This window comes from Eurosta solidaginis, chromosome 3, assembly GCF_040869045.1.
Source record: "Eurosta solidaginis isolate ZX-2024a chromosome 3, ASM4086904v1, whole genome shotgun sequence".
NCBI lineage: Eukaryota > Metazoa > Arthropoda > Insecta > Diptera > Tephritidae > Eurosta > Eurosta solidaginis.
In genome coordinates, this window is record NC_090321.1 from 87,932,218 (window position 1) to 87,955,407 (window position 23,190).

A 23,190-nucleotide genomic window follows, 5' to 3' on the forward strand; every position below is an offset into this window, starting at 1 on the left:
GAGTTTTCTGAAGCCATGCTGATGATAGGCTAGCTGCAAATTTGCTTTGAAGTAGGGGAGCAAAATGGCTTCAAGCTTCTTGGCTGCTGGCGATATGAGAGATATCGAGCGATATGCCTCTTCTATGTTATCTGGTTTCCCAGGCTTTAGTATCGGGACCACCTTGGCCATTTTCCATTTTTCGGGAATGACGAGGGTGGAAATAGACAGGTTGAAGACATGTGCTAAATATTTGAACCCCTCTTTCCCTAGGCTTTTAAGCATCGGCATGGCTATGCCGTCTGGGCCCGCTGCTTTGGATGGTTTAGTATGACCGATGGCATCCTCGACCTCTTTGGCGGTGATAGTAAATGGAGACGCGCTGAATTTATGTTTATGTGCGTATCTGTTGGCCCTCCGCCTATCTTTGTCGACCGTAGAATGCATTATATATTCTCGGCAGAAAGCGCTCGCGCATTTTTTCGAATCCGACAGCACTTTATCGCCAAAGGCGGTGGAAATTTTAAGTCGTAGACTACGGGACGCCCTTGGGCGTGAACAGCAAGGAGCCACAAAGGATTTATAGAAGTTACGTGGGCGTCTGGTTTTGAGATCTAGCCCAGAACAACCTGTCCGATGCAACCATCCCTTACGCGAGACACACTGACAAGAGTATGACCGTCCTAAAAAGATTCTTTTCCGGCAGACGCAGCACAACCATTTCTCAGGACCGGGGTCAGGAGACGGACCCGGATAGGGTTCGATACCTTCCCGGAGCAAGAGAATACTGAGCAGTCCCGCTGCAAGGAGCTGCTGGGAGGGTGACAATTTGTGGGAGGGACGCAACAAATTAAATGGAGTTACACTGAAATGACAGTCCTTGGCCAGGAAAAATCCCGAGTCGCTCCGGTACATAGAACCCACTGCCTTGGGAAGCTATTTATTGTGTGTATGAATATGAGAGTATGTAGCATTATGAATAAACGGTCATCTTCATCCGGGTCAGTTATACAGAGCCGCCCAACAGTTCCCGGGATATCGCTATGGCCCGGGACTTAGATGGTCTTAATTATAAAATAATTCGATGCATTCGCAAGCGAGGTTAGGCACTCCCAGACCACCACAATCTCACTATCGTTGAACGCAAGGCCTTGATAGCCGCTTGGCTATCAGAGTAGATGTTAAATTCCCTAACAGTAGTGGCACTGGATAGTAGTTCATCCACCGCATCCTTAATCGCAGTAACTTCCGCTTGGATGTTGCATCGACTAGTTTGCATTGGCATAACGGATGCGATGAGAACGTGCCCTGCTGATGCACTTAGTGCTTTTGTAGGAATACCTCCCTTCCCTATTCTGATAGAGAAGGAGGCAACACCAGACGCACTAAGACTTCCAAATATTTCGAAGTTGAAGCCAGGAAGCGTGATAGGGCATTTGAAAGTAATAAGAAAATCCATAGAAAATGCCACATTACAACTGCGTGACGTAATGCCCTCCGTTGACTTAAAACTGTATTTAATTATCTTGAAGAAAAAGCGCGTGGCATATTAAGGCCGCTCGAATCTTTTGAAAATCTTTGCAACACGGTTGAAGACGTTGTGATTTTATCTATAACCTTCCTTTTAAAAATCGGTTGATTACCGCGTCCACTTTTGGTATAAACATGATATAATGAAATATAAATTCGAGATCTGTAGAAGTTGGAAAGTTGGAAGAATTTAAGCCGGGGTCAAATATCTGTCAGAACCAAAAGGGCGTCCTGGTAACCAATTTTCAGACAGTGCTCAGATTCTGGAGGGACGTTGTCTACGTCTTCAAAATGGAGACAGCGCTGAAGCACTCAGCTATGTTGATAATTGCTATTCCACGGTTGGTACGGGACAAATCGTACGAATTTTTTTCATTTTAGGCCTTAACTAAAGAAAAACTATAACTTTTTCAGACAAAGTTTTTAGTGCATTAGTATTGCATGGTATATTCATAAGTAAAAATAAAAACCCGTTTGTACGGGACACCAGTCGGTCAGGTGAAACTTCAGCGAAAATATTTTTATAAAACAAAAAAACAAAATACGGGATTTTTTGCAATAGGCAAAGACATTTTTTCCTCAATTTATTATATCAATTTTTATGATTTCTCTTTTGTTTTTATAAAAAATTATGTTTTTGAAAAGAAATTCCTATGAAAAAAATAAAAGAGTTAAGGATTTTGTGCAAATGGTCTAGCTTCATAGCATTGCAAACTCCCGGAGCGCATCTTTAACAGTATACAAACAAAAACACGGCTATGCATTTGCTACGTCATTGCAAAAACACAAAAACCGCGGATCCGCTACTCCCGGAAAGATATGCCTTGACGTTCCAGGACACTGTAGATACCTTCGGCCGATAAAGGGTTAAATATATATTATATTGATGTACAAGAAATGTGTTTCAAATAAATAAAACAAGTTACAGTTCAGATGGAAAATATATTTTATATTTCATGGGTCAGTTCGAGATTTATTAAAATCACAACTTACAAATCTTGTGCGCATATTTACACAAACTTGTAAATCGTTATCTTAATTCACAAAGGCCCTAACCAAAAAATTTTTTCTTTTGCTGTTGTTGTTGTGATAAAAGGGCGGGGTTTTCAGTGCGAGTTTAAACTCCAGTTAAAGTTGAGTAGAATGTAACCTTTCTACGTTGTTCGATAACATCAAATTTTGCTGCTCATCTCAGCTTAAGCGGCCGCAGTGTCAAGGTTAAACTCTAGTATATCACTTATATTGGGGCATTGTGCACAAAATTTTTAGTGGGTGGGGAATGCTTATTGCAATGTCTAACTATCATATCACTTATACAAAGCTATATACTTATGGTAATAAAGTTGGATTAAGTTATTTATAAATATATACATTTGTATGTACATATGCATTTACATTACATCTAAGTGTATTCGATAGTCATGCCTTTATATAACACCAGAATATCCGTTAGATTATCACTTTTTGCTATTGTTTACAGTTTTGTATTTACAATTTCCTCTTTCGATGACTTCTTATCAATTTCGTTCCATTTCTGTATTTCACCAGAACCGAATAACCAAAATATCAGTGCAGGAATTATATAAACTGCGGCTCCTATCAGGAATACATTGTGCCACTGATCGATTGTGTTCTAAATTCAATAAAGATAAACAAAATTATAGCTCAAGCTCACTCGATAACTGACGCTGCTCACACAGGATGGATCTTTTATCGATTGCAAAGCGAAATAATGACGCAGAATGGAGAAGTGTACCAGCTACTCGGTAACCGTTCTATTTCATCAACGTTCTGCCAGGAAACAGCATCCCTGTGTGCACAGCCTGAAACATCTCTAAATATTTATACTTACACTTTTCTTAGTAAACGCAGCCACTATCATTGGCGAGAAAATACCAGGCGTTGTACCAACACAGTTAATGATACCATACAGGGTGCCCGCATAGTTTGGCGCTAGATCTTGAGAGTTCTGTAAGTTGGATGCGGTTGCAGCACCATTGAAAGCTAATGAGATTGTCATAAAGGCGACACAGACATAGGGATCTCTGCCATAAAATGCCAGTACAATAAGCATTACTCCTGGTAAAATATGAGCTGAAATTTGAAATGGGTGTTTTTTATTTATGCTAGTTCTTAAAAACTATATTAAGCTATTTTTCGAGCACGTACAAGATAAGCAAAATGTTTTACGCATGTTCGTGACAGACAACCAACTCTTACGACGAATGAGATCAGCGACAGCACCAAAACCAAATGCGCATATTAAACGCGCTAAATGTGGCAAGCTGGATAGAAATCCTGCAGAGGATAAATTGAAACCAAGCACCTTGAACGAAATAAAGAATAGTATATATTAGGCCGGGTCGATTTGTGGGGAGGCAAAAAAATCGCCCATTGCTCTGCGAATGTAACGGAATCTTTGAGCTTAATTTTCACCGGTTTCTAGAAGTCTGATTAATTTGAAACTTTGCATACGTATCAAGGACCTATGACAATGCATTAATGTGATGGTGTGGTGACATAATGTCAACGGCCATAAGGTCAATTGGCCTTATCACCACTTTGAATGGCGATAAGTTTGATTGTAACTTTGCACACCTATCAAGGCTCGATGACAATGCATTAATGTGATGTTGTTGTGACATAAGGTCAACGGCCATAAGGTCAATTGGCCTTATTACCACATAGCCATTTAGCTGATTTTTTCATGTAAAGTGCAAAACCGGCGATTTTTTGAAATGTTTGTATGGAGAACCCCCAGGTGGTTCCAGGGGGTGTGCCACTGGCATCGGTGGATCGGGCCTCCAAAGTTAGTGGGGGTCGGTCATACATTTGGACTCGAATGGAGCACTCTAAATGGGTCAAAGTGGGATTTTTCAAAATTTGTCCCTACCCAAAAGTTCGACCCAAATTGGGGGACATCAGAATTCGTTTTAGAGGTATGGTTCCTTCGGCAAAGTTTCTTATTTTGATCCCTAGAATACGATTTTCATAGAGCAATGAGCAATTTTTAAATCGCCCGCCCTAATATATATTGTGTATATTTTCATTATAAAATGAATGCCCTTTGTGGTTTGGCTACTTACTTCACTGAGGAACTTAGGTGTAGCGGTAACTAGGAAAAACAAACCCCACATGCTGCCATAATGTAACAACATTAGTGACCAGAAAGGCAACGAAAGTATGAGACTCTTATACGGTGGCCATCTCTGAAAGAAGACAGTAGAAGAAGAAAGTATTAAGATAAAATAAAATAATATAAATAGAGAAAATTAGACAAACGAGACATCAACCTTTTTACTAGTGATGGTATCACCCAGACTATGCTCAATGTATTCACGTTCTTTCATTGAAATCGATGTATGCTGTGATGGACTATCAGCGACAATGTAGAACCACGCCAGAGTAACAATAAATACAAAAATTCCCACCATATAGAAAGCCCAGTCCCAGCCCATACTTTCGATGAGAAAACCACTAATGGGCCATGTTATAACTGTACCAAATGTGCCACCCATAAGAGAGGCAACAAACTTGCCTTTTTCATCAGGCGGCGACCATTTTGAAACCAAATCTAAATGAAACAAAATGAAGTTTTATCACTTAGCCTTTATAAATAATAACAAAGTAAAGTTCTCAGATATAACTAAGGACTGTAGTCGGGCTCATAGCCATTAGGCTCCGATTGAGCTGGGTTTTAATGCATGTTTGTTTGGTTTTGACAGAGAATGTCCTACCATTTTCAAACCTACCTACTTTAAACCCCTTCTTAGCATTAAGTTTTTTATGATCCTAGTTGCGTTGAATTTGGATGCGGCATCAGCCCTTAGTCTTAAGCCATCATCCGGTGGCAAAAATCCCGAGCCAGATAAATAATTTTGCATGTAAATGCAACAACAACGATTTGAGCCAGATAAATCCATATAGAAGTCTGGTTCAATTTGTGAGCCATATAATTTATTAATTACTTATTTTTAGTTTGACAACGCTGCTTTTAATAAACCTACTTTTTCAAAAATAGATGTCGCTGCTTAGCCTTTCGCCGTATGAGTTAAATGAAAAACAGCGGTGACATCTGCCTATCACATTTCACGTGTGCGAAAATTTCACGACATATGCTTCTCAAGTCTCTCAATGATCCAGAGCATTCCCGTGCGAATTGAGCATGAGCCGGAGCTGTAAAAATCCCTGGATGGCGGCGTTAGACTTTCGCCTAAAGCAGGCTAAGACAACTTCGGCAGAGAATGTGTGTGGGCGTTTCCGAATGTCCTAAAAGTCTTGCTACTAATAATAATTTGACGCAATATACCTTCGAGAAGATTTAGGTTGAGCTTCTGTTCCGATTTCCGCCGTGCTACATTTTAATTTTTTCTACAAATCAGCGAAACAGACAGATGAATTTTCGCTTAACAGTTTTTCGGGGCAAAATACACTCAGCATTTCTCCCAAACCACTCCTGAGAGCCAACTCTCTTGAAATATTCTATTCTAAAGTATTTTGAATTTGGTTTTCCCGGGACTTCAACCCATGGCCTTCGGTTTTTTAGGCGAGCGGGAGGGGTGCCAAAAGACGCGCTTTGGACTCAGCACCACGAATCCGAAAGAGGAAAATAAAAATTTTATTTTTGAGAAAAAATATTTCCACAAAACCAAAAAATTACCCCCGATCACCCTGCAACAGGGGGGGTGAGATCCAAAGTGGTTTTGGGCAGAACACTTTTCTGCATTGCCGGCCTTCGGCCGCGATTATAAATAATTACTCTGGGTGGAGATCGAAACTATACCGGTGCAAAACACTATTCTTCACTATTTTTATGTAATCATCGAAATTACAACAACCAAATGAGATTTATTCATTTTCTTTTGTAAATATATCTGAACCGAAATAAAATTTTCAGTTTTCGCTTTCCGATTCGTGGTCCTGGGTCCAAAGCGCCTCTTTTGCAGCTCTCATGCACCGGTGCCCGTGTTATCAGGTGGTACAGATATGTTTGTGTGTAATTGGTTTAAGCAAAACAACGTGCTTATCAAGCTTAGGCCGCCAATTTTTCGAATTCTTAGTGAAGGACAAATGTACTTACTAAATATAAATTCATTTTGAATATTAGATCTCAAAAACGAATCTGTCCTAATGATTTTCACACAAACGATTCTGCCTTAATTGGATACTTACTGTGACAGCAAGGATAAATCACACCCTGAAAAAAGGAAGTACTAGTTTACATAACGGGTTCAAACTTTTACAATTGAATCGTCCAACTTACGGTCAGGAAACCAATAAGGAATCGTATTATAAATACCGCCCATTTGTCCCATGATGCAGCGAGTGGTGTCAGCGCCGTTAATATAGCAGCGCCTATACAACTCCAGCCTGCCACTGGTTTGCCACCAAAATTTTCTGCCAGCATACCCGCGGGAAGTGAGGTGATCATGTAGCCATAAAAATATGCTCCCAACAGATTGGCTTGATCCGTCTGAGTCCAGTTGTATCGTGGTCCATACTAAGAATGAGTAATGTTTTCATTATTAATTTGAATGCTAGCTGATATTAATGTGATTTTGGTCTTACATTCGGCGGTGCGTCGGTGGTGTTTGAGCTCTTCGGTTCGACCATTGCAATAATATTAATACTTAGATTGACTCGCATCATATAGCTCATGAGGCATGCCATGAATAGCATTACCGCTATGTTAAAGCGTTTTGGTATATTAACTGCAAAAATAAAGAAAGAAGTTTGACATTAACAACTAAGCGTATCTAAGTTCAGGTGTAACCTAAAATGAAATACTTAGCTAAGAGCTTCTAGCTATTGTGCAGTATTTTGACACAAAGTGTTATCAAGAGCCGGCGTGTTTTTTAATCGATTTTGTCCATTATAAAGGTCAATTCTTCTTTTAGTTATTGCTTCCGAAGAGTAAAAGAGTGATTGCTAAAAAGGGGCGCGCCCACAAAAAATATTTTTTTTTATTAATATCCTTGTTATAAATCAGGGGTCTGCATTCCATAACACAACCGTGCTCTCTTATGCGAAAGCGCAATCATTTTAAATTTTTGGAGACCCATGTTGTAAACACAACCTAAAGGTAAGGTAGGAGATACGGTTCTTTTAACAATTTTTATATAAAAGTGGCCGTGTTCCTTAACCGATTTCGTCTGTTTTTGGCAGAAGTATTTGGGGTTATGAGACAAATATGTGCAGTTAAATCTTTTAACCTCAACTCAAATGTAGTCAATATTAAATAAGGCCAGTTTTCAGGGAAACCAAAAGGATGTGGTAGGATTTACTGATCTTTTCATGCGCATGCACAGCGGGCGCGATCACAAATTTGTTTGCAGAATCCACTACACGGCACCATCAAATTATCATTTTTAGAGGAGTGCTTGTCCAGTTCACCACAGTAACAATTCATATTTTCGAAACACACAAAAAAACGTCAAAAAAGTATAGAAAGATTTAAACACACAGAGCGAGCAAAACAGGTCTACACCCGTCGAATAGAAAATAGTTTACTAAGATACATCAGATGGTCTTCAAGTTATGGCTCCTGAGACATGAGAAAATGTTTGGTTTATAAAGGGGCGTTACTACAACCATTTTCAAAAGTTTTTCTAGTTAGGGTATCGGTGTAATTCTGTCATGAAAAGGTTCTCACTGAAAATTCATATGCCTTGCAGATGACGTTCGTAGTCCGTCCCGCCAATTTGTAGGGAAAACAAGTAAGGGTATCTAAGTTCGGGTGTAACCTGACATTATATACTCAGCGCGAGTTTCAATTGTACTGTACATTTCAGAAAAACTACTTTTTCGAATTTTGTTCCAAGGGACATATTTTTTTTAGGCTCTATAAATGTTGCGTCATGCTTGATCGGAACAGGCACCACCCATTAAAATAAATGTCTCCCACTTTCCTCTTACAATGAAGCTTGGTAAGAGAAATATCATTGATACAAAACTATTAATCGCTAAGCTATAGCTAATTATTCTAGTCTACGACCTTTTTAAAACAACCTTTACATGTGTCACCAACAGTTTGCTTGTGAGAGCATTGAGGGCATTCGCTGGTTGACGTTGAAGCAGAACGGTAGTCAGTTCGTGGTACAATCAAGTTTCTTATTATTTGAATTATAACTTAACCTAAACCTTTTGTTAATTAAATAAACAACTACATGCATTAATATTATAAACGTGGTGATACCATAAATTTTAATCCATTTGGACATTCCGGATATATGTATATAAAAGTAGGCGTGCCCTCAACCGATTCCGTCCATTTTTACTAGAAATATTTTACACTATAAGGAAAATATTAGCACCCAATCTTATCCGTTAATTTTTCTTTGAGTTATGGCTCCCGAAACACAGAAAATTGGTGGGTGGGCGTGGTTCTTAACTGATTTTGATTATTTTCACACAGTCCATATAATATGGCAAGGATAGTGTCTCTGCCAAATTTTAATGTAATATCTTTAACGGCTTGTTAAACTTCCAAATTTTCTTCTTCTAAATATAGGTGGTGTCACGTCACGCCCATTTTCCAAAACTTTTTGAAATTTATGTTTTGCGTCATAAAACAAATCCACCTGCAAAATTTCATTAGCTTAGTGGTATTCGTTTTTGAATTATCTAATTTTTTTTTTTCATTTTTCTAAATTTTCGATATCGAAAAAGTGGACATGGTTATCGTCCGATTTCGCTCATCTCAATACCTCAATACTTGCTGAAGTTATCATTTTAACGGACGGGCGGACATGGCTTATTCAACTTTTCTTTCGATGCTGATGATTTTGATATACAGAAGTCTATATCTATCTCGATTCCTTTATACCTATACAACAAACCGTTATCCAATCAAAGTTAATATAATCTGTGTACAAAGCACGCTGAGTATAATTAACAGGAGCACGACGCAAACTGGAAGAGAAGCTCAGCCTAAATCTCTTCGGGGGTAAATCGCACCAAGTATTTTTTTTTTTTATAAACAAAACCTGTGTGTCAAGATAAATCAACTTAGTGTTATTATTTGGGAAATTGTTTACTTATTAATTTTCTTGTTACAAATATACTTTAAAAGTAAAATCGCATTGATACAAAAATTTTTTCGCAAAGATATTGTCTTTTACGTTCGCCAAATCTTTCTCTTTTATATAAAAGTGAGCGTGCGCGCAATTTCGTTTATTTTTTTTTTTCAGACTCATTCCCTATGGAGCGTAAAATCAGTTTACCAAGTTTTGTGATGACAAGTTTCACCAGTTTTGATTTATGGCCAACAATGTTTGAAAAATTGATTTTATCAGAAGTAGGCGGTGCCACGCCCCTTATCGAAAATTTTAGAAAATTCAAATAAGGGATTAGTATTGCAACCTTTGTTATTGTAAAAATGAAAATTTTTTAGTAGGTTATGAAAAAACTCTTAAAAATCAAAGTCGAAAAAAAGTAAAAAAAATTAAATTTCGCAGGCTCGAAAACTGTTTTTTTGGGTATGCGTAGTGGAACTTTTTTTCCTGTGCCCAAATCCTATCGAAAAATCGATGGCGCGATATTGGTTAATATATCGACCCACCCTAATAAACACGTTTTTGGTGTATTCCAAAATTTTATATTTATAAAAAGTGTCCATCGTTGTCATCCGATTTCGCTCATATGAAATGGGAGATGTGTGCCAAGAACCCACACACTAAATTTCAACAAGTTATATCAAAATTTGTCAAGTTATCGTGTACACAGACAAACGGACGGACATGCTCATTTCGATATATTGAAGTCTATATTTATCTCGGCTAGGTCATGCCGCTATAAGCTACCATTATGTCAAAAAAGTTAATACGCTCACAGCTTTGCTCAGCTGAGTGCAATAATGGCATAGGTCAAGTTGCAATCAAAAAATAATTTTGGCTGTATTTGTAAGGTCAATTTTTTCGAGTCTCTCAACAGAGCTTCAAGCTGACGTTTGCAAATTTTCTAACGACCCATTCTAAGGTATGTATATTAGACTGGGCCGATTTATTAACCGATTTGGCGCCATCGATTTGGGCTCAGGAAAAAAAGTTCCACCACGTATACCTAAAAAAAATAATTTTCGAGCCTGCGAAAAAAAAAATGGCGAAAGGGTCAATTTTTCTACCAAAACACTCCCCAAAACCCAAAAAATATTTTTTTTTTCAAAAAACTGTTATCACCAACGTTTTTACAACAGTGTTTTGAAAAATTGATCCTTTCGACATTTTTTTTCGCAGGCTTGAAAATTATTTTTTTGGGGTATGCGTAGTGGAACTTTTTTTCCTGAGCCCAAATCCTATCGAAAAATCGATGGCGCGATATCGGTTATCTTTCGTCCATAAAAATCGACCCAGATTAATATATATATAAGTAGTTATTTGTATGAACACAACTTTACATAGTGAGATGAGTATTATATATTTTACAATATAATTATTATGTGTATCTAGATAATTAAATATCTAATTTTCACGGAGTTAATTGGTTTATTAACTTTGTCACGTTATGGAAAATTAAATTTAAAATTTTTCGAACAAATGTCAAACTCAGAGTTATCAGTAGCGGATGTACGATTTCTCTGTGGAAGTGTTGGTTCTGGTTTCTTAAATCCTGTTAATTTTTGGTTCAATTTGAAGTTCATGCTTCGAATATACATATCAGGCCTGCTAAGACCCATAATTCTTAATTTATTTTTCACTGTCAAAAATATATATATTTTACTTTGGTACTGTACAGTGTCATATCTTTAAACGAGCAATTCTTGTATATTCGTATATTTGTATAGCCGAACGATCTCGGGAACGGCTCAACCGATTTAAATGAAATTTGGCACAGAGATAATGTATCACCTTCTAAGACTTTCTACCTAGGTTTTGCCACTCAGAACGTTTCACAAGGTTGCCACCTATCCGAAATTAAAAAAAATTACATGAGATATGCCGATATGGGAATCAAACGAAAGGTATTTCACTCCGCGTTACAATAGGGACATTTTTGGGTAGGGTTGCCATTTAGGGTTGCCACCTATTCGAAATAAAAAAAAATTGTGTGAAATTTGCCGATATGGGTATCAAACGAAGCGCATTTCACTCCGCATTACAATATGGACATTTTTGAGTAGGGTTGCCATTTAGGGTTGCCACCTATTCGAAATTTAAAAAAATTGCATGAAATATGCCGATATGGGTATCAAACGAAACGCATTTCACTCCGCATTACAATAGGGACATTTTTGAGTAGGGTTGCCATTTAGGGTTGCTACTTATTCGAAATAAAAAAAATTTCATGAGATATGCCGATATGGGTATCAAACGAAAGGTATTTCACTCCGCATTACAATAGGGACATTTTTGAGTAGGGTTGCCAGTTAGGGTTGGGGTAGTTAGACGAAATAGTACTCTACTTACTCATATTCTATTAAAGCTTTAAAGGAGAACATTAAAGTTAACAAGTAAGAACGGGACTGTCTTCGGCTGTGCCGAAGACTTCATACCTTTCATGAATGGGGCTGAACAATAATCTTATCCCGTTCGTAATCTCCGAATAATCGGATGTATAAGATAAGAAATATATAGTGAACAGATCTACATACCTTAACGATTTTTAAGATAAATATAAAATAAATTAATATACCATTTCATTTTCATGAAAGGTATAAAAACAGGTAGGTACTTTGTGTGAGGATGCAAAGTTTCAGGTTTTTTGTGGTCTGCGGGTAAAAACTATGACTACGAATCACGTATTTCAAAAATATATGACGAAAACGTAACTATTTGATGAAATTTGATGAATTTTGAAGATTCTAGCCGTAAAAAAGGGGTCAAAATGACAGTTTATATGAAGTATATAATATATATACGACCGATCTCTATGATTTTTTCAGACAACAATATATGCTATATACGTAAGCATTTTGTGAAATTTGAAGCTTCTAACTGTTAAAACGGGGCAGAAATTGCGCAAAGTTTCTTATCTGAACAATCGGTTGTATGAGATATATACTATGTGTACCACCGATCTCAATGATTTTTTCAGACATCAATATATGCTATACACGTAAGCAGTTGGTGAAATTTGAAGCTTCTAGCTGTTAAAATGGGGCCGAAATCGTAAAAAAAATATATATATACTATATATACCATCATATATATATTATATATATCACCGATCTCTATGATTTTTTGACACAACAATACATACTATATACGTAAGCAATCGGTGAAATTTGAAGCTTATAACTGTTAAAATGGGGAAGAAATTGCGCAAAGTTTCTTATCTGAACAATCGGTTGTATGGGATATATACTATATATACCACCGGTATCTATGATTTTCTCAGACAACAATATATGCTATACACGTAAGCATTTGGTGAAATTTGAACATATCTAAACGATTTTTAAGATAAGTATAAAATAAAAAATAGGTAGGTAATCTGTGTGAGGATGCAATGCTTCACGTTTTTTGTGGTCTGCATGTAAAAACTATGGCTACGAATCACGTATTTCAAAAATATATGACGTAAACGTAACTATTTGATGAAATTTGATGAATCTTGAAGCTTCTAGCCGTAAAAAAGGGGTCAATATGACAGTTTATATGAAGTATATAATATATATACCACTGATCTCTATGATTTTTTCAGACAACAATATATGCTATATACGAAAGCATTTTGTGAAATTTGAAGCTTCTAACTGTTAAAACGGGGCAGAAATTGCGCAAAGTTTCTTATCTGAACAATCGGTTGTATGAGATATATACTATGTATACCACCGATCTCAATGATTTTTTCAGACGTCAATATATGCTATACACGTAAGCAGTTGGTGAAATTTGAAGCTTCTAGCTGTTAAAATGGGGTAGAAATTGCGAAAAGTTTCTTATCTGAACAATCGGTTGTATGAGATATATACTATATATACAACCGATCTCTATGATTTTTTCAGACAACAATATATGCTATATACGTAAGCAATCAGTGAAATTTGAAGCTTATAGCTGTTAAAATGTGGTAGAAATTGCGAAAAGTTTCTTATCTGAACAATCGGTTGTATGAGATATATACTATATATAAAACCGATCTCTATGATTTTTTCAGACAACAATATATGCTATATACGTAAGCAATCGGCGAAATTTGAAGCTTATAGCTGTTAAAATGGGGTAGAAATTGCGAAAAGTTTCTTATCTGAACAATCGGTTGTATGAGATATATACTATATATACAACCGATCTCTATGATTTTTTCAGACAACAATATATGCTATATAAGTAAATATTCGGTGAAATTTGAAGCTTCTAGCTGTTAAAATGGGGCTAAAATTTGCGAAAATATATATATATATACTATATATACCACCATATATATACTATATATATCACCGATCTTTATGATTTTTTCAGACAACAATATATGCTATATACGTAAGCATTTGCTGAAATTTGAAGCCTCTAGCTCTTAAAATAGGGCAGTAATTACGAAAAGTTCCTTATCTGAACAATCGGTTGTGGGGGATATATACTATATATACGACCGATCTCATAAATTTTTTCAGGCAACAATATGTGTAATATACGAAAGTATATGGTGAAGTTTGAAGCTTCAATCTGTTAAATTGGGTAAGATATTACAAAAATCCTCTTTTTCTGAAAAATCGGTTGTATGGAGGATATATGCTATAGTGGTCCGATCCGGTCGGTTCCGACAAATGTCTAATCGGACACCCAAATACACCTGCTCACCAAATTTTATCAAGATATCTCAAAAATTGAGGGACTAGTTTGCATACAAACAGACAGACGGACAGACGGGCAGACGGGCAGACGGACAGACGGACAGACGGACATGGCTAAATCAACTCAGCTCTTCAACCTGATTATTTCGGTATACTTAATGGTGGGTCTATCTATTTTCCTTTAAGGACTTACAATTTTCGGTTTCGTGAAGAAATTAATATACCATTTCATTTTCATGAAAGGTATAAAAATCTTCGCAAAAAAAGCTTACACATGATTCGACTTAACTTTCTTAATTTCACACACGCTAATGAAATTGAAATGCAATATGAAGGCACCGTGGTAAATTTTAGCAAAATATATTTAAATGCATATTTTTGGCAAATATGAAATGAATAATTGCAATTTCTCACAGATTACTATTAGAAAGATTTCTCACCATAGCAAAAAGATACCTCACCATGGTAATTTGCTACCGTTGAGCACTACAGGAATATGTTCAATTTGAAAACGACATCTAACCATTTAACTACTTACCAACAGATGGCGCTTAAGGAAGTAAGTTGACATTTATTTAAACTAAGTGATAGTTGTCATTCGTGGGATTTACAAGTTGTTGGAATGTAATAAAATAGTGAGACTTTCATAGTGTATAACTAAAAAAATTTTTGAAATTAATAATTCGGCGCATGAAGTTACTCAACCTAAATAACTTAGTTCTCGATTTCACTAATTGTCATAACAATCTTTTATACTATAGGCTGGAATTACCCATTTCAAATTTTTCATTCCAGTTCATTTTGCGGTTAGTGTTTGATATGTTTTTTAAATCCATTTTTAAGGAAATCAAATATTGGTAAGTAAAAATATATAATATATGTACATATAAATAAAGTAGAGTTTGATTAATGATGACATGTAGAACAAAGTATGCTATGCGGCATACTCGAAGATTGCCGGGCAAAGCTCGGTCGCCCAGGTACTGATTCTTTATAACTAACCTAAATGACCCGATTTGAAAATGGAAAAAATGATAGACAAATTAACGGTTATCAACCATTTCATATAACTTCTGCACCTTAAATGCACAAGGTTTTAATTTTGCACAGTTTGTTTTTAGACCATAATTTATTATATTTCGCCCGGCAAGCTTAATATTCGCAAAAGAGGTATGTATAACTAACGGCTTAATACTAAATATCGGCTTTTCAGTGCAAGTTTAAACTACAGTTAGCGTTGACTAGAGTTCAACCCCTCCACTTTACCCCCTTAAACTGAGATTAGCATTATTATTCCCGGTTCTCTGTATTCCAATGAACAGTGATGCAATGACAGTGTGATTCATATTGTCACGGATATTAGCATCACTAAGCTATACCATCACTAAGGCGATGCTAAGGCCATGCCAAGCAGTATTTACGTCAATAATCAAATCATGTATACACATATATAAGGCAGCCGAAAGAGATGTCACACACAGATGCATTTACTTATACGCCTATGTGTACTCGAGAGACTGTAAACTACAAACATTCACATCAATAATTCAATCATTAGGTATCTACATAAACGAATAAATAATTGCGTCTACACATATGTACGTATACGAGCATCGGAGCGGCAATGCACAAACACATGCATATATCTTATCTGAGTTGTCACAAGAGAGGGCAATAATTTGTGCACGTAGTTGTGGCTGGCGATTTTGTAGCCGAAACTAACTAGTAACTTCTGGAGATAGAAGAGCCTAGTTGTATGCAGCGTAAACTATAAAAGTGGCGCAAGCGAGTAAGAAGTAACTCAGTTTGATTTGAGTTGTCAAGCAGTTGCGATTAAGACGATATCTAGCGAGCAATAGCAGTATTATTTTGAATAGTAGAGTTTCATTGAGCTATCAATCAGCGTGGTTATTAAGCAAGCTATTCCTTGCACAGTTTGAGTGTTATTGTGAAGTACTTTAATAAAGGCCATTTTGCATTATTACAAATTGGAGTTATTTATTCAACAGTTTAGTGATTCGAACTTAGCAGAGGATTGCAAATAAGAGGATTTGCAAGCAAATTCGTTACAATTGGTGTCAGAAGAGGAATTGTTGAATAAATTTCAGAGGACAACAAGGACATGGCAAAGTTCAGTGAATTGAAGATCCAGCAACTAAAGAAGGAGTTGGAGAGCCGTGGATTGAATACAAGCGGCGTTAAACTCGAACTTCAGGCACGGCTACGAGAGGCAATGGAAGCAGAAGGAATTGATGTGGACGAGTATGTCTTTTATCCTGATGAGGACAAGACAACAGCAAAAATTGAAGAGAAAAATGAAACACCGCAGACAATGGCGAACACAGACCTAAACATGATGTTAGCTGCAATATCGGCACAAATGTCCGAAATGTCATCACAAATATCTACCAACATGTCGTCACAATTGGCATCCCAACTGGAATCGCAAAAGACAGAAATAACATCTCAACTGTCATCACAGATGGAATCCCAAGAGACACGTATAACATCAAAGATGTCGTCTCAGCTGGAATCGCAGGAGAACCGTATAACAGCGAAGATTGAAGCACAAGAGGCACGGATATCCGAAATGTCGGCGCAAATTTCAGCACAGATATCATCGCAGATCTCTGCTCAACTGGAAGAGCAAGAAGAACGTATTTCCTCGAAGTTGGAGGTGCAAGATACAAAAATTTTACAGTTTGAAGAAAAAATCGAGGCCGAGGTGGATGCTTTGAGAGGACGTATCGAGCAGTTGCAACTAAATCGCCCAGCAGTTTCAACGAGTAATCTAAAGGTAAAAACACCATCCTTTGACGGTTCTGTTCCTTTCCAGGTCTTTAAGCTACAGTTTGAGAAGACCGCAGCAGTGAACAACTGGAATGTGGAAGATAAAGTTGCCGCACTCTTCGTAGCATTGAAAGGACCAGCTGCCGAAATCTTACAGACTATTCCAGAGTACGAACGGAATAGTTATGACGCATTGATGGCTGCTGTAGAACGGCGATACGGAAGCGAACACAGGAAACAGATATTTCAAATAGAATTGCAAAGCCGCTACCAAAAACTAACGAGACTTTGCAGGAGTTTGCTTCGGACATTGAAAGATTGGCTCATCTTGCAAATGCGGATGCACCCGTGGAATACACAGAAAGGGTAAAAATTCAGAGCTTTATAAATGGCATACGGGACGCCGAAACAAAGCGAGCTACATACGCAAACCCAAAGCCAACATTTGCAGAAACGGTGTCACAAGCTCTGATTCAGGAAACAGCGTCACTTCTGTGTAAGCCAGTTTTCAAAGCACGCCGTGTGGAAGTAAAAAGGCCAGAGTGGGTAGACACAATTTTGGAAGCACTGAAGGGATCTCAACAGAAGAACGCCGGAGTTATTAAATGTTTCAAGTGCGGCAACCCAGGTCACATTGCACGTCATTGCGGTCTTGGTCCTAATAGTTCCAACAATGTGGGTGGCCGTAAACGCGAAGCTGGCGGAAATGAGCAAGAGCGTGTCGAATGTAAAGAACGAAAACTTGCCCCGGCTGTTGACTGTCCTGTGATATCTGTGTCGCAAATTGGAAGGAAATCAAGCAGTCTTACCGTCAGAGGGAATGTGGGTGGTAAAGAGCGTGTACTGACTGTAGGTACGGGGGCATCTCATTCCTTGATTCGATCTGATTTGGTCTACAGGAGAGTAAAGTCATTACCTGGAGCGAGGTTGCGTACGGTCACAGGCGAATATAATCAAGTCCAAGGCGAAGTGGTATGTGAGTTATTAATTGGAAAAGTCATGGTTCTACACAAATTCGTTGTGGCGGAGATCGTTGATGAAGTCATATTGGGAGTGGACTTCTTGGTTGACCATGACGTCAGGATCGATATGCGGAGAAAAATTATGCGCTATAAGAACCAGGACATACCACTTAACTTTAGTTTGGAAAAAGGGTTTAGCAGTAATCGGGTACTGGTGGAAAAGACTCGACAAAGACCACGAAAGTCAAAGGCAAAGGTTGATAGATCGAATGGGCCAAATAAATCAAAATCAAAAGTACCTGCGAGAGAAACACTGGCATTGACAAAACCTAAAAGACGCAGGAAAACGAAGCAACGAATTTCCGAGAAAGAATGCGAGGGTAGTTTCAAGCCGGAGCGCACTACTGTTGTGAAATGTGGGAACGATACCGATTATGCAAAGCAAATCCGTCCAGCGCAAACTCTACGAAGTGGTTCATTGACCAAACAACAGAGTGTGAAGGAACGGCCCAGGGTAATTAGTAGTAAGATGAAACACTGGCATGACAAGAACTTTAATTCGGAAGGTTTCTTGGCGGGAGATTTGGTACTGTTAAACAACCCTCACCGGCGGAAAGGTGTTCCAGCCAAATTTCGGTGCAGTTGCGAAGGCCCGTACAAAGTTGTGAAGAAGATCAGTGATACCATCTACCGCATACAAACCACTGGGAAACCACGGATTAGAAGAGTGGTACATTTGGAGATGCTGGCGGCAGTTAGATCGGGAGATTTGTCTGATCGGGACGATCAGACTTAGGTGGAGGGCAGTGTCACGGATATTAGCATCACTAAGCTGTACCATCACTAAGGCGATGCTAAGGCCATGCCAAGCAGTATTTACGTCAATAATCAAATCTTGTATACACATATATAAGGCAGCCGAAAGAGATGTCACACACAGATGCATTTACTAATACGCCTATGTGTACTCGAGAGACTGTAAACTACAAACATTCACATCAATAATTCAATCATTAGGTATCTACATAAACGAAAAATAATTGCGTCTACACATATGTACGTATACGAGCATCGGAGCTGCAATGCACAAACACATGCATATATCTTATCTGAGTTGTCACAAGAGAGGGCAATAATTTGTGCACGTAGTTGTGGCTGGCGATTTTGTAGCCGAAACTAACTAGTAACTTCTGGAGATAGAAGAGCCTAGATGTATGCAGCGTAAACTATAAAAGTGGCGCAAGCGAGTAAGAAGTAATTCAGTTTGATTTGAGTTGTCAAGCAGTTGCGATTAAGACGATATCTAGCGAGCAATAGCAGGAAAAAGTCGTAGAGTTGGTTTAACGTGTAAAAATGTTAACACCAAACGGCAATTTCAGGTAAATTTTTTGGTGCCATAATTTTTTTTTTCGAATGGCATTGGCAGCAAAGATTGTAAGGATCTCAAAAACCAGACCGTCTGACCGTCTATAGAAAATTGACTCTTATGTATTACTTTATAAATTTATTTGAAACAGATTTTGCCATATCTAAAGGTGAAGCTGAAAAATTAATTTGGCTTAAATAAATGCAATTTTCGACACTTCCAAATTCAGGGTTTACTACAAAAAAAAAAAACAAAAAAAAAATTAAATAAAACTGTAACGTTTCAAAAAAAGATATATCTATCCTCTTTGCTAATGCAAATAGACAAAATTGGTTAATTCGTTGTAGTTCTATAAATAGAACAAAAACAGCAACAATATCAAGTTTCTTTGAAAACCGCCTTACCGCCAAGCGTAAAGGCGGTGTCACAATGACATTTTTCATATAGATGCATTTAACACAAGCTTATGCATTCCAATAAGATCGTCACAATCAATCAAGATGTTGCGTTTGTAAATATGAAGGAACTTTATACTAATTTCACACAGACGGCTTATTGAATAATAAAGGCAATTTTCTACATTAAGACGCTTATTGAGCTCAATCTTCCCTACAAAATTCGAATCTATAATTATTTCATTAGTAGCTAATCGAATGCCTAATGAAGTCAAAAGCACAATGCAACTCTGTTGGCAGCCTTCCGTTTCTTAATTTTTGGTGTGTTCAGTGCTTAAAAATGTCATTTGTCAAAGTAAAAGTCATTATCTACATGGCGGAACCATACAAAGTGGCCCCATCGAACAGCTGATTATAACATTTTTTATTTGATTTGATACATCAACTACCGGCGCAGTACGATTTTGACATTTGTCCATCGAATTTACAAGTACATGGAATTTTTTTATGTTTGTAGGTATGTCACCATGCTGCCACCGTGTATCGTTCCGCCTTGATTGTCTGTCATATAGCATTGTCATTTTATTCGCTTGACATTTCATCCTTCATACTAATCGAGCAGTTACTTCTGTGTGAAAGCAAAAAATTTACGATTTCATTAGAAGGTGAAATGAGATCATTGTGTGAAAACAGTTGTTGTGGAAGTCGCATTTACAGTGGAAACAGTAAGGAAGGCGGTCGGCATGATGTGTTGGTGCACAGTGGCTAGTCATTGTCGGCTGGGGCGGGTCCTTGCCAACCTTACTGTTCCTGCGCCATAAACAGAAAAAAATTCCTATCATGCCTATCAAAACTGAAAGCTGTCAAAATCAAAAACCCTGACAGAAGCGCAGAGACCGACTCAACCGAACCGGATGCCACGGACAGACCGTTAGACATTCAAACATTTAAAATTCAAAAAGAAATAACCGCAAAAAAAAATACCGAACCGGACATGACCGGTTACTAATCGCTGAAAATCAAAAAAAAACAAAAAAACGCTGAAATATTGAAGGAAAACAAAAAGGCCGAATATACATAGGGGCGCCGCGGGTGGTGTTGCGACGCCCAGTGCATTATCCCACCCTCAAAAACCATGGCCACCGTCGCACCTATATTTCGGTGGCCCCTTACCTGGTTTACCCTATGCCTTCTAAATCATTGGCGACGCCAGCATTCCCATATTATTAACAACTTTTATTCAAAATTCATTATTACTACTAACATAGCTTTCTCCTTTTTTTCTCTTACTTCTTACTACAAAGGTTTTGAATATATTTAAGCTTATAAAAAAAAATTATTTTTTTTTTTTAAAAACTTTATAGCAATCAAAAAGGCTATATATGTAATAAAATAAAAATATACTATATATGTAATAAAAAAAATCTTTTTTTTCAGAAATTTGGATAAATGCCCTTTTCTCTTTTGTTGTTTTACAAATCTATCTTAGGGCTGTACAGTTTGGATACAACTTCTGATAATTGGGGCCCCCTTACAAAATTAATAGTTGTTGTATTAAACTTACTTGAGTTTAACTGAACATCATTTCGGTATTACACATAGTATAATGACAGTAATATGTACTATGCACTAAGAAATTAGTTATAAACGCAACTAGGACTAAACTTGGGGTAAATCCTACCCCTCAAAAAATATTGTTTCACAAGTTCAAGTAAAACGTAAGCTTTTAGATTCATGGAAAAATTACCGAAGTCATTCACCTGTTCAGGTAAAACATGAACCCTTTAAACTTATAGTACAATTAATGAAATTGTTTTACTTGTTCAGTTGAAACGTTAACTATTTTACATGTAACAGTCAGGGTTGGTATTGTTTCGGGTTTAGTTCGACTCAGTCACCAAAAAATGTATACAACAAAAAGTTTTGTTTTGATAACGCAAGCTAACCCGCATTACTTGTTATTTGCGTCTCTCAATATAGAGTTAATGCATTTTACTGATAATGCAACTGAACTTGAATTACCAATAAAACTTTATTCCTTACCGAAACAATATCAACACTTTTGCTCACTCCAAAATCATATTCGCCACGATGGCATCAATTAAAAAAAAAATGTAATAGTAAAATTCTACCACAACGCAAAGCAAATTTTAATACCTGAAACACCTTTTTCTTTGTTTCACAGGCAGTATAAATTGCACACCTATGACCATTAAAATATGCTTTGTTTGTGTTGGTTAAAATTTCTTTTCAGTATGCAACGACTTGAACGTACAATAAGAATTGCTTCTTTTCTTTTTAACTTTTCATTTCCTCCGGTCATTGTGCATATTGCATTCGTATTCACATTTGCTTTGATTCTACAATAGGGTGATAGCCCTAAATTTGAGTATGGTGGTACATTAACATTACATAATGTTGCGGAGTCAAAAATATAATTTTAAAAGATAGGGTTAAGGCTACAAATACATAACTTTAGTTCAGTAGTGGAACGAACTCACCGCTTTAACCGCTGATGTTCGTTATCGCAATTGGAATGCCCGCAGGCCTATACTCGCTGCCCTGTGATCGTCATTGTAGCTGGTTTATTGTAGCCCGTCTGGTCGTAGCTGATACGCAGCCAATAAGGATGCGCTAGTAGTATTATTGCCGGTATGAACGCAGCTAATAAAGATGCGGCTAGTATTTGGGTCGGTGGTACCGCCTGTTGTTGGTGTTACCATTAGTGGCCGCAAGCCTATGTACGTGGCCACGCTACGTGCGTTGCAACTGGTGTGGCGGTACGTCTGATGGTTGTTGCGCTCGTGGTTGCGCTTATGAAGGAGTTGGGGGAGGTACTACCGATGGTGATGCCCGTGGTAATAGTAGGCACCGTTGGTGGCGGTTGGCGCTGTGGTCCGAGGTGACCAAATGACCCAGGTGGCGATAAAGCTTCGTGCTGGCCTTTACGCCGGTGGTAGTGTCCTCACTAGGTTAAGATTTATTACCACCCATTTTTTTACATTTGCTGCGCTGCATACAATTGCCACTTGAACATGCCTAATGGTTGATAGGTTAAATGCAAATCTAATTCTGGCGTTGTTTCATTGATGGGAAAATGTTCACGTTGTAAGTTCCAATAATCATTTATAAACACACTAGGTAAATACGTTTTACCACCATCATCTTTTTTGGTGTCGATCTGGCCGGAAACTCGGCGATTTTTCTCGATTTTTATTTCTTACCAAAATTTTTTTTATCTTTCTTCGTGTGTATGCAGCCGGAAACTCCTTGCCTTTTTTCTCTACTGATGGCCGGTCTGTCTTTTTCTTGTTTTCGATATTTTTTTTATCGCCACTTTCGCCACATCGCTAGGTGTGTTCGCGTGAACACGCTCCCAAGTGGATCGTAGCCGTAGACCGTAGCAGCAGACCGTAACAAACCTGCTTCGCTTTG

At 37.6% G+C, this 23,190-nt stretch overlaps 1 protein-coding gene across 1 annotated transcript in view; it reads right to left on the reverse strand.

The window, feature by feature from the left end:
- Positions 1 to 2,437: 2,437 nt before the first annotated feature.
- Positions 2,438 to 23,190, reverse strand: part of LOC137244114 (sialin) — a 152,691-nt gene continuing 131,938 nt past the window's right edge. Inside the window, exons 3-10 of the mRNA XM_067772678.1 lie at positions 7,078 to 7,220; positions 6,773 to 7,009; positions 6,682 to 6,706; positions 4,803 to 5,083; positions 4,596 to 4,718; positions 3,679 to 3,835; positions 3,362 to 3,603; positions 2,438 to 3,142 (exon numbers count right to left, since the gene is read on the reverse strand). Coding sequence (XP_067628779.1) covers positions 2,984 to 3,142; positions 3,362 to 3,603; positions 3,679 to 3,835; positions 4,596 to 4,718; positions 4,803 to 5,083; positions 6,682 to 6,706; positions 6,773 to 7,009; positions 7,078 to 7,220 — 1,367 coding nt within the window. The 3' untranslated portion in view covers positions 2,438 to 2,983. The remainder of the gene's footprint in view (positions 3,143 to 3,361; positions 3,604 to 3,678; positions 3,836 to 4,595; positions 4,719 to 4,802; positions 5,084 to 6,681; positions 6,707 to 6,772; positions 7,010 to 7,077; positions 7,221 to 23,190) is intronic.